Below are 12,117 nucleotides of genomic sequence, written 5' to 3' on the forward strand. Positions count from 1 at the left end.
TTTCATGAGTAACTCAATATTTCTAAAGTACCTTTCCCCAACACTGATTGTAACATTCAGTAAAACAGGTCTCGAGAATTATTATTATCCAGTTAGTTTGAACTAACCGATATATTAGTTCATAATTAACTTATATGACAAGCCTTATGTAATGCCATAGTGCCAAGCACACTGTATTGTGGACAATGTTTTTGGGTAACTGATTAAAAAAATACTCCAAATAAAATAAAAAGAAAAATCATTATTTATAGGGTACGTTTTAAAGCATGTATTTTATGCACCAGCTGATGATGTAAAACATTGATAGCAATAAAAATGTAGCATGCAACCATTAATGTGCAAACTAAATGTAAATTCACTGCACTGACAGATGGCGACCAACATGTTCAGTCACTAGATAACGGTACAGCAATTCTCAGATGTTCTACAACTCAACAAATACAGCCAAAGTGTCTGTAGCCATTGGTTTTCAGTGCAGTTTGAATTAAGCAACCTTATGGAAGCCTTTTTTTAGACTTTTTTTCTAAAGTGAATTATAATCACACTATTCATTATAAAATCACAATTTAAAGCCACATCGAAAGAACTAAAGTTACATTGTATGATATAAAGTTAAAGTTTTCCCAGAGATGGGTTGCAGCTGGAAGGGCATCCGCTGCGTAAAACATGTGCTGGATAAGTTGGCGGTTCATTCCGCTATGGCAACCCAACTTAACATTCTCCAGCATATAAAGACATGTAGTGTGGATTTGTAGTAATATTTACCTTGATTGGTGTTCACATTTCTAGCACGTACTGGAACCACCACTTCATCCTTTTCAGTATCGTTTTCTTTTAAATAACTCTTCGTTGTCTCTGTAGTAACCGGACTTGTTGTGAAATGACTAGGCTCAGGATCAATCAACCCTGATCCACTGCCCTCTGTATCAAATAGCAAAACACTGGGGGTCTTTCCAATATGGGGCTTGCTTGTAGGGTCCTTGATGTCTTCATTATTTTTCATAGAGGTCACAGTTGAGGGTTTCATGTCACTCAGAAGAGACGTTTCTCTTTTTACTCTTTCCAATATTTCTTCCACATCTACCAAAAACCCTTCTGTCTTGAATTCTGTAATAATGTCTTCACGTGGTTTTTCATCTTTGAGAGAAAAATAACAATAATTAAAAGGGTAAATATTCAAAAATCTCAAATATTTAGCTGTTACGTAATTGTTTTGCATTGCTGTGCTGACACCAAAACAAAATGAAGGCATGGAAAGTTGAGTTTTAATGGTTGTGCAGGTCCCTTCAGTGTGTTGGTAAAGAGTAAATGGTTAAAAAAGAGACAATAAAAAACAGCGAATCACTTCCTGGGTATTCAAATAAAACCTGCAACGTTTTGTTCCTCTTTCATTGTCGCATTGCAGGTGCATAAAAACCATGTGAGGTCACAGAGATATGACTAATGCTCTGTTTAGGTGTGGTTGGATAATGAACAATGTGGAGTATGTCTGCTGCTTCTTCACAATACACACCCTTTATCTCAAAAGGTAAAACTAATACACTGGAAGCTTGAGAGATCGAAGAGAAAAACTAAGAAACTTACAGAATGAAATGTCTTTGGCTGCGTTTCCATTCATAAAATCCTCAGATTTAACATTGTCTTCACACTTTGGCGATGAATCTTTGAGAGGAGAGAAATTAAATTACATCATTAAATCGAGCATTGTTTTTATACTGTCTATGATATTGTGATTAAATGGTGGTTTCATAAAAGATCTGTCATCACTTCCTAGGTAGCAAAGAATTCTGGCCCAGATTTGGCATAAAGGGGGCACAGCAGGCATTCGTCCAGTACTTGCATACAGCATGTGGGCCAAACATGGCCCAGGTTTGGCAGAGGTCGCACCATCTTTAATGCGGCATACAAGGCCAGATATCAAATGTACTGTTTGGACGAAATGTTAAAAATATATAGGTCTTCCACTTAAGTTTGGCCCACCTTGACCCACTTTTAAAATACATTTAAATTATTTTGAGTAAAGAAAAAAATCTACCAGTAAGGTCGCTTCGAGAAAAAGCATGGCCATGAAGCGAAATGCTTCATGGGTTTATCAAATTCCTTGCAGTAATTACACACCAACATATCTGGTCCAGTTATGGATTATTAACTTGGTTGAGACTTGGCCAGATATGGTCCATGTTTGGCCCTTATATGGAAGCCAGACTTGCTCCAATCTTGTACTGTAATTCACTGTGGCATGTGGGCCAAGCAAAACCTGATTGTGTGGGCCAGAAAATTTTTGCTATGTAGATTACTAGCTAAATTCTGAATTGAAGTACAGCAGCTTTCCACATTGGGTCCACATCGGAACTTTAAAGGTAGTATTAGTATTAAAATATATTAAAGTGTACCTGACCCTGTTGCAGCATTTGTACCTTTAAATCTGAAAGTGTTACAAACAAGAATCTACAAACACTCCACTTTTTTTTTTTAGGAAATAGGCTCATTTTACAAGTTAGAGTTAAACAATTCATTCAACCAATCTCCAAATCTGGGGGAGGACTCTTTTAACTTAGCTTAGCATAGATTATTGAATCAGATTACACCATTAGCATCTCACACACAAAAAAATTTAATGATATTATGCAGCTCTATATTACCAAGTTACCTAGTGACCTAGCTGGGGACTATTTTCAGGTTCCCAACCAGGTTCCTTTTATAGTTCCTAACCATATTGCTTTAAAAAATAATGAATTATAACTAAATAACTTTTTAATTTTTCCATTGGTCTTAGTACACAATGGAACTACAGAAAAGTGAAGCTTTATCAAAACTCATTTGGTCTAATCTAATTTAATGAGCGATGCTAAGCTAAGCTAACCTAAAAGTGCTCACACCTGACTAGAGGTCGGGTAAATGGATTCAAAAAGTTTAAACTCTAGGGGACATCTAAGCCTCCTATTTCCAAAAAAGTGAGGTGTTCCTTTAACATAATGACAGAACTTTATTCAGTTTTCAATGAATTATTCCTGTCTTTACACTCACCTGATGGGTCCAAAACAGTAGGCATCAGAAAGATATTCTGCTGCTTTTAGCATGGAAAGTTGAGCTCAGCAGAGCTGGAGTCACAGTTTGGACCATTAATGTTTGGGAGGAACGTGACATTTTGACCATCAATCCAGCCGTATCTAAACAAAGGTGTGGAGATAATTTAAAAAAAATAAGTGCTCCCATTAGACCATATCAAAAGAAGTGCATTTATGCCTTAACATAGTTATTTAGCTCTGGGCTAGTGCTATTGTACCCAGCCTGTTTGTTTTGTTTTTTTTTACCTGCAAGTTCTCAAGCCTTTTTTGTAGGCTTCCAGTGACCTGCTCTTGTGTTGCAAGTCTGTAACCTAATCTTTGACACAGTTCACCAGCCTTCTGAAAGGTAGAGAGTAACGACTGATTCCCTTGATGTGGAAAACACCAGCAAAACAGCATCTCGCACTGTTACCTGTCAAAAGGGAAACTAATGTGAATATTCAGATCTTTCATCTTTATTAACTCTTTTCCATGCATAATCACACAAAGATTAGTTTGTAAATGAGGGGCAGATGCAGGCTCTGTGTATGATGGATGTGCAGGAGTACCATTAGGTATTATTAGACGAATCTCCTAATGATTCATTGCATGTGCAGACGTGAGCACATTGGTAACACATCTAAGCCATCCGTAAGCCTCTGATTTTGTAAATAACCTCTTGTTTTTGTCTCAAATATATGTTGGGAGAATCATGTGATTTTAAAGACATCAATTACTTAGTGGAAAAACTGATTTATATTTTGCTGAAGAGGTGATTTTGATGTACCTTGTCTGCTACTAAATAGGTTGAGGTTGCTGTGTACACTGTTAAAATGAAGGTTTCTTGTTGGCATCAATAGTGCATGAAGAACTTGAACTTCTATAAACTTTTTCACTGCACAAAAATGGTCAATTGAGTTTTTGTTTTCTGCTGTACTGCAACAAAAACCCTCATTTTGGATCCTTTATGTTTAGTCAGTAGGAGATTTGTAGAAAATCATTAAACTTACTATTTCTGTTTTTGAGTTAAAGTCGTTTTTAATTCATACCAATAAAAAGCCCCAGTTTGGGCTTATATAAATAAATTCTGAGTTTATAATGAGTTTAAAACATAAGACCTTGATTTTAATATATAGAGCAGTGCATGGGTTAAGCACCTGACTACATTTGTCACCTGGTACTCTCGCCCACTCCCACCCACAGTCTTCGTTCTTCATCTGGAGGTATCAGCCATGTTGTAAACTAAGACCATGGGTGGTAGAAGCTTTTTCATAAAGTGCACCTAAGTTATGGGTATGGTCTATCATCGGCATCAGGAATGCCGCTTCTCTGGGCTGTTTTAAGAAACTTCTCAGACTCACATTTTTACTGTTGCTTTTAACTTAGATTGATTATTTTTGTTAATTTAATCATTCAATTGTATTGTTCATTTAATATTTTTTTTTCCTGTTTTTTTATTGTTTGCCTTGAAGTGCTTTCGGTCTGAGAAAACTGCACTATTGGCTCATTATTGCAGTGACATGATTCTGTAATATTTAATAAACATTACAAAAAATGTTTTAAACTTGATGCAGCATAGCTTCCAGAAGACATATACCATATTCCACACTTATTTATTGCTGCTTGTTCAAACTACTAATTAAAAGTGAGCTAAAACAACTAAATTCTTGAGATTTTTGGGGGGACAACTTAATTGTTTTATGTTCAAACCACTTGAATTTGTTAAGTTAACTTAATCTATTTGTGATGTGACAACATAAATGAGTTATGTGGAACACTGAAATTTTATAGTGCAGGAAGATAAATGGAGAAAATGATTGAGGGAGCCAAATAATTGAATAATAGTGATAAATTGTCACATGTGGTTTGGCCATCACACTGGCTGCTTAAAAGTTTTTTGGCATGTGCTGGTGTTGTAAACAAGTTTAAGATCTCAGCCAAAATTCTTGCAATTTTAACTCCACAAAAAAAAAAAAATTATAATAATAATAAACTTTGACTCAAAGTTGGAATAAATTAGCTATGCAGTTCTTTTGGATTATATATATATATAAGAGGGAGAGCAATATGAACAAACTCTCAAGAAATTGACAGAATGCTTTATATGTACAATAAACACCAGCCTGAGGTCATATTTCAGCATCATCATTACTTTGGAATCTAAATCTGTACCCATAACAGCATCAGTTTAAACCTGTCAGATCTTAATTTAATTCCTAAGATATGAAGTTTCCCCAGTACAGGCCCCAGGACTTTATCTTAACCATATCACAGCATCTGAAATTTATCTGCGAAGAACATCATCAGTGCGGTATAAATAAACGAAGAAAAAAAAACATTTAAGAACTGATGGACTGAGTTTTCTGATCATAGCCTTTGCTATGTAAAGAATTACACACCCCTGCTACAGTTGAATCAATACCACGAGTTTGACCTCATCTTTCAGTTGTAAATACCGTCATGACCGAGATGAAAACACCCGCCACCAGATATCACTGCAAAGCAACACATTGACCATCACTCACCCTGAACCGGGGCTGCCTGAAGTACAGCTGGGTGATCCAGTAGCAAACACTACAATAACAAAGTCCACATGGTCAGCGCTGTGGTCATGTGCTGGATGAAGAAGTACCCTCTTTTGTTGGCCCAGGATGGCTGTTCTTATGCGATTGATTCTCTTTGAGTGTTTGAAGTTTTCTGAACCCTCTGGAGTTGTCGTCTCACCTTCTTTTATACAGCATGCTCGAGACTAAAGTACATGATGACACACTCAGTAATGGGTGGTGCTATGAAGAAAACACCCTCATATTGTCTCTCCCACTTCCTTTCTCTTGTGTGTCTGTGCAGCCAGCATTAACATGTAGACACATTTGCATACTTAAAGTCATTCACGGAAGTACACAATTCTGGTCAATCTGGTGAAAGCAGTTAATTTATGTATGCTGCAATGCTTGTGGTGTTGTAAGAAGAAAGTGCACTTCATGTTGACACCAGTTTGCGCAGATCTAAATTAAATATTAATGTGTTCAATATAAATGACGACATTGCTGTCATAAAATACTGGACTCATAGTTCATATTGTGTGTCTTTGGAAACCATGCACTTACATAAAAAATAACCATTTGATAGAATGTAGTTATTTTGACCTTTATATAATAGTAAATACTTGCATGCAGTGCTGTAATTCTTACTGAAATCAATTAATCAGTGCCTAATCAGTGTAGCCCACATGTAGTTTTAAACATTTATAAGTTTCTCCGTTGAACACAAAGGTAGATATTTGAAGAATGTTGGTTGCTGGGACTTAACTTTCAAAACTAAAAATACTGGAAGTCAATGGGTGCTTGCTTCCAGCATTTTTTAGAATATATTTGTGTTCAACAGAAGAAAGAAAATCAAATAGGTTTTGAACGGCTAAAGGGTGTGTAAATGAGTTTAATTTTTTGGTGAACTATCCCTTTAAATTCAGAAGCATTACCATGAGAACAAGCGACTAAAAAGGGGATGTAAAGCGAAACATTATAATGGTATGTCATTTCCATTTTAGTATTGCTCTAAGGACATGCGTAGCTTTGTACTACCAATGTTACATTTTAAAAAATCTAATTACTGTATTTACCATTTCAAACAAAAAAAATACATTTGAAAAAATAAACTGTGGGTATTTGTTTTAACAATAATTTAAATGACGTTTATGTTTTGGGGGGGTTTAAAACAAGTAAAAAAATATACAAATGTTTAAAGAGCCCCTATTTTGCCTTATAAAAGGTCATATTTTGGTTCTGGGGGTCTCCAACAACAGGCTGATATGCATGCAGAGCCAAAAAACACTTTCATTGTGTTATAATATGCATTTATTTTTTACTTTATTATCCCAACGACTCCCATATCAGTTGTTTCAGCGTTCATTTGCTCCAAACTCCTGCTTAGAGTGATGCTAATCTGCGCTGATTGGTCCGATGACCCAGTCTGTTGCGATTGGTCGACTGCGTTCAGCACGAAACAGAGAGAAACACCATGGCTTATCAACATTGTTGTCAATTAGGCTTATCAAGTAGTCAAAGTGCAGTGTATGAGTGAGCCCAATGCAGGGAGTGCATCAAAGCAATGCAGTTTAACAGCAGCCTATTGCTGCTCTATTCTTAATTATGCGTAAAACAATGACACACATTCAGTATTAATCCACAAAGTGGCAAAAGCTGAACTATTTTGAAACTTGACCACTGCAACATGTGTAGGAACAGTTGATGGTGGCCATAGCAATGACAAACGACCTGTAAAATCTGTAAAAAATCTGTAAATCTGTAAAAAAGCCGCACGCGTCGCATTTTCAACGTGCTTTTAGACATGGTATGGGAATATAAAGAGTTAACCAAATACAGTACAAGTGGCAAGGAGTGGTTACAAGTTACAAAAAACAATTAAATACACATTTTGCAAGCTGGAGAAAACAAAGTGGCAACCATTTTAATCACACTTACTTACACTTGTGAAGTTGAGTACTAATAAAATTCCTGTCACAACGTCCCAATCATTAATAGTCTTTTCTGATCCTTCCTTTAACAAACAGTCAACAAATGCCCCATTGCATCTATCACCAGATTCACTCAATTTACTCTTCTTCAGTCATTAACAGTTCCACACACATCCGCACTACGCTAGGGAAAGGCGTGTTCACGTTTTACCGGATCCGGCACTTCATATTTGGTATATTTCATGTCAACATCGATATGAACAAGGAAAAGATCCGGACAAACGTCTAATCATTTAAACCAACTCTGGGTCAAATCTTTTATTAAAAAAATCTATTATTTAAACAAGGTGCACTTCAGATTTAACCTCAGCTGGATGTTTTTATTCAATTAGAGCTGTGTTACACACCACATGAAAGGTCATTTTCAAAAACCCATAATTGGGGCTCTTTAAAAATGTTTAAACAACAATCACACACGTAAATTGTTTGTTCAGTCTTTCAGAATTTCAATGCCATCATTTAAGATAAAAGATTTAAGATTTGGTGGCCAAATTATGAGTTTAACAAATTAATAGAAATTCATTTTCCTGCTCCCTGATTTATTTATTTATTTATTAGCTTTTTGAGCCTAATGAATTTTTTGTATTGTCGTCCTGAAATATTTAGCCATTTCAATGTGTATTTTGGCAATTTTAAGATTTAAAAACCTACATACTACATTAATAAGTGCTAAAAGAAGTTTTGCTTTATTCAGGATAAGCAGTGGTGTAAAGTAACCAATTACAAATACTCAAACTACTGTAATTAAACTGTAATTAAGTAGTTTTTCTCAGGAACTGTTATTTACTTAGTAGTTTTAATAATGTGTACTTTTACTTTCCCTTGAGTACATTTTTAGTGCTGTAATGGTACTTTTACTCCACCACTTTCCTTCAACCTGCAGCTACTACTTTATTTTTCCTGTCTATGTGCTGAAAAAAAAGTGTTGCATACAAAACTGTTGCAAACAATTTATTTGTGTTGAATTTAAACAAATTAAATTTATTAATGTTCAACTTAATTTGTCTGTATAAATTCAGTCCAAATAAATTGTTTACAACCAATTGGTTTACAACCAAAAACATCTTCGAATAATTTTTTTTAGTGTGGGCATTAGAAAAATCAATCCTGTGATTTTCGTCCAATCAAATCACAGATAGAAAGTAAATCGCATCATGCTGAACTACCTCAAGACATAGGCGAATTATAAATGCAGCAAACTGGAAGCAATAAAAGTGTCCAAGAAGACGTCCAAAATTTTTACACGCAATGACCCAGAGACTGTTTAGATATAGACTGCATGTCACTGATGAGAAAATGAAGGATGTCAACTGTATGATGACTGAAATCACTAAACAGCCTTAAACAATCACTAAATGGAACGAATGAAGAATGGAAGGAAGGGCCAAATAAAGGAAGAACCGAATGAAGGAAGGACCAAACTAATGAAGGAAGGAAGGACCAAATGAAGGAAGGAAGGATTCAAGGAAGGGCTGAACAAGGTAAGGAAGGAAGGAATGAACGGATGAATGAATGAACAAAGGACTTAATGAAGGAAGGAACAAAATATGAACGAACAAACAAATGAATGAGCGAATGAATAAAAAGAGAAATGAAGGCAGGACCAAATGAATGAAGGAAGGATTCAAGTGAGTACTGAACAAATTAAGGAACAAAGGAAGAAAGGAAGGAACGAACGAATGAACGAATGAATGAGTGAACGAATGAAGGGAGGATCAAAGAATAGAGCAAATGAATGAAGGAAGGAACGAACAAACGAATGAATGAAGGGAGGAACAAGCAAACAAACTATGGAAGGAAGGTTGGAAGAAACAAACGAATATAGCAAGAAAATTCACTACAGAATGTTACGTTTACCACATCCCTGCACAAACAGCATGTAAACGCATCAACTTTTTCACAGTGTAATACTCACTACTCTTGAGTAGTTTTGAAATGTCTACTTTTACTTAGAGTAATATTTACAACAGATACTCTACTCTACTTGCACTACATTTTTGCGCAAGTAAGGTACTTTTGTTTGAGTATGATTTTTCAGTACTCTTTCCACCACTGAGTATAAGTGACTTCTTCAAATAAACCTACATTATGACAACCAAAACAAAATAGCAGACTATACAGGACTATGTATAAACTGCTCAATATACTGAAATAACCAAAGTAAAAAAGCCCCATCCAGGCAAATTTGTTGTTTGTGCCATTTTAACTGATCTGTAGCAAAATGCGTAGTGTCTGGCCTAGCAAACATAACAGAGCTGTTATAGCTGTTTTTTTTACAGATCGCTGTGAATAAAAATCAATTTGACAACATTCTCAATGTGCAGGAAATATGTTCATTTAACTTGATGTGTATCATGCACACATTCAGTTCTAAATGAATATAATTAGTGTTTATACCTGTAATGATAATTTATATGGTTCATCTGCTACCCCTTATCCCATGTTTACATTTAATCCAATTTAACACTTTACAGGACTCTCATTGAAGTATGAGATATACCCACTGGATCATCAGTGCATCAGTGTTATAGTGGTTATTACAAAAAATATATATTGAAATAAATGTCAATGAAGTAACCATACATGGATCTTCACCCGATACAAGGTTAAACCTGTAACATAGCATCAAAACCCACAAGCATTCCAGCTCAATCGCAGCAAATCACTTTTTTCATCTAAGTACAAGGTTTAATGCTTTGTGGTGTTCTGCTGAATATGAGAAATGTGAAGTGTGGGAGTATGAAGGTAATTAGTGGCGTGGAGGGAGGCCTCGTGTATTATGATGAGTCACTGCGAACGGTGAGAATGACTCAGGTGTGTGAAAAAGAGACCTCACCCACATGTGCGATGCTGATACACGTTCACTTCCTACTTTTGGGGAGCTAAAGGAACTGTAGAAGGCGGTGGAAGGTGGGAGCTCTCATGTTGGATCTTGTGGCATTTAAATGGAATTTAACAAACGTCTTAGTGTTTTACTTATGAAATTAATAAGAAGCAGCATGAGTTTCTGCGCCTGAAGTCAATTCAAATGTATTCATTGCTTTTATTTTTATGCTGTGCAATATTGCAAGTAGCCATTCTGTCCTATAATCAAAATGGTTATGCTCAAGGTCAGATGAGGATAAACATGTACAGAGTGGTCAGATTTAAAGATTTTTACAGTCATCATGCTGCATGCATGTATGTGAACAATTCTATGCAAATGTCAACCTTCCCATAAAAACAGATTTTTTTACCAGAATAGCTAAACCCTTTTTAAGTTTTGTGTGGTGTGTGTGTGTGTGTGTGTGTGTGTGTGTGTGTGTGTGTGTGTGTGTGTGTGTGTGTGCGTGCGTGCGTGCGTGCGTGTGTGTGTAAGCTTGTATTTCCTACTGTAAAAGTACTCTCTGTCTCTGTCAATGTTTTCAAACTATTCGATTTACTACAGTCACACGAGTGCCAATTTCACATCTGTCACAGCTATAATGAAGAAGTGTCACCGGGGGTGTAGCTAGTGGGAGAAAAAGGGGGGCAGAGTGCATAGGGCCCTGGCAATTTAAGGGCCCTACGACGGAAAGCCCCTGGTCTTCACTGACTACCCTGCTGGAAAAACTGGTAAGGTATATATTTGATGCTGGTATGCTGGTTTTACTCGTCTTGATGGTCCTTACCAGCATTGAAACCAGCAAGACCAGCATCAAAATATACCTTACTAGCATATGATGGTAAGCAGGTAGAGGGGCCTGCTTAAAAATGTTGTGCATAGGATCCAAAATAGCTGTTGACACCCCTGGGTGTCACATCCTTAATGAAGCGTTTTCCTCATGAATGCAGAAATGTAAAATAAATTAAGTTTGTTCTATGGAGTGTGTTTTAGACTTTTGATTAGCATTGTTTCTTTTGGGGTGTGCAGCTTAATTCACTGAATTGCTACAGAGTATGTTGTATATAGCCTACAGTGAACTTCCATTTTTTGGTCACGTTCATAATGTTTGTTTCCTCGTTTAAAAAATATTTTTAAAAGTTACATATTGATATTTTTTCTGATCCCATAACTGTGTGGTTAGCTGTTTTGGAAAATATAAACAGATGTTTCAATATATGTTCTCTGTGAATTTATGTTTTGAGTTTTTACAGCAAATGGCACGTCCATAACACTGGAATTTCTCTACTAAAACACACATTTTGCTGTACTACTAAACACACAACACAGAGAACAGAAACCATGATAATACATATCAAATGCTGCTTATTGCAGATATTCGGCCTATTACATCGAAGACATGCCCGCTTACACAGCACCACAATATTCATCCAAGAAAATTCCTGTTAATAACAAATTAATAAGAACATAGGCTCTATATTTACTTGTAAATATATACATTTTGGAAATAAACTCGACACGTAGGCTACTTGTAATATTGCTAGCACTGAATCAAAGAAAAATTGATAGTTGTTTATCAAACTTCACGGGTTATATTGTATTAACATGCAAATTATATTTTTTGGTGGGGAGGCTTTTATTTTTTAAAGACTTGCACTTCCGCTTTCCGCCGC

At 35.9% G+C, this 12,117-nt stretch overlaps 1 protein-coding gene across 1 annotated transcript in view; it reads right to left on the bottom strand.

The window, feature by feature from the left end:
• cd44a (CD44 molecule (Indian blood group) a) overlaps positions 1–7,765 on the bottom strand; it is an 11,415-nt gene extending 3,650 nt beyond the window's left edge. Inside the window, 9 exon segments of the mRNA XM_056460782.1 lie at positions 766–1,137; positions 1,585–1,667; positions 3,034–3,074; positions 3,077–3,170; positions 3,315–3,346; positions 3,348–3,418; positions 3,421–3,480; positions 5,573–5,621; positions 7,733–7,765. Coding sequence (XP_056316757.1) covers positions 766–1,137; positions 1,585–1,667; positions 3,034–3,074; positions 3,077–3,170; positions 3,315–3,346; positions 3,348–3,418; positions 3,421–3,480; positions 5,573–5,621; positions 7,733–7,765 — 835 coding nt within the window.
• Between the last annotated feature and the right edge of the window lie 4,352 nt (positions 7,766–12,117).

The sequence above is a fragment of the Danio aesculapii genome, chromosome 7 (genome assembly GCF_903798145.1).
Source record: "Danio aesculapii chromosome 7, fDanAes4.1, whole genome shotgun sequence".
Taxonomy (NCBI): domain Eukaryota; kingdom Metazoa; phylum Chordata; class Actinopteri; order Cypriniformes; family Danionidae; genus Danio; species Danio aesculapii.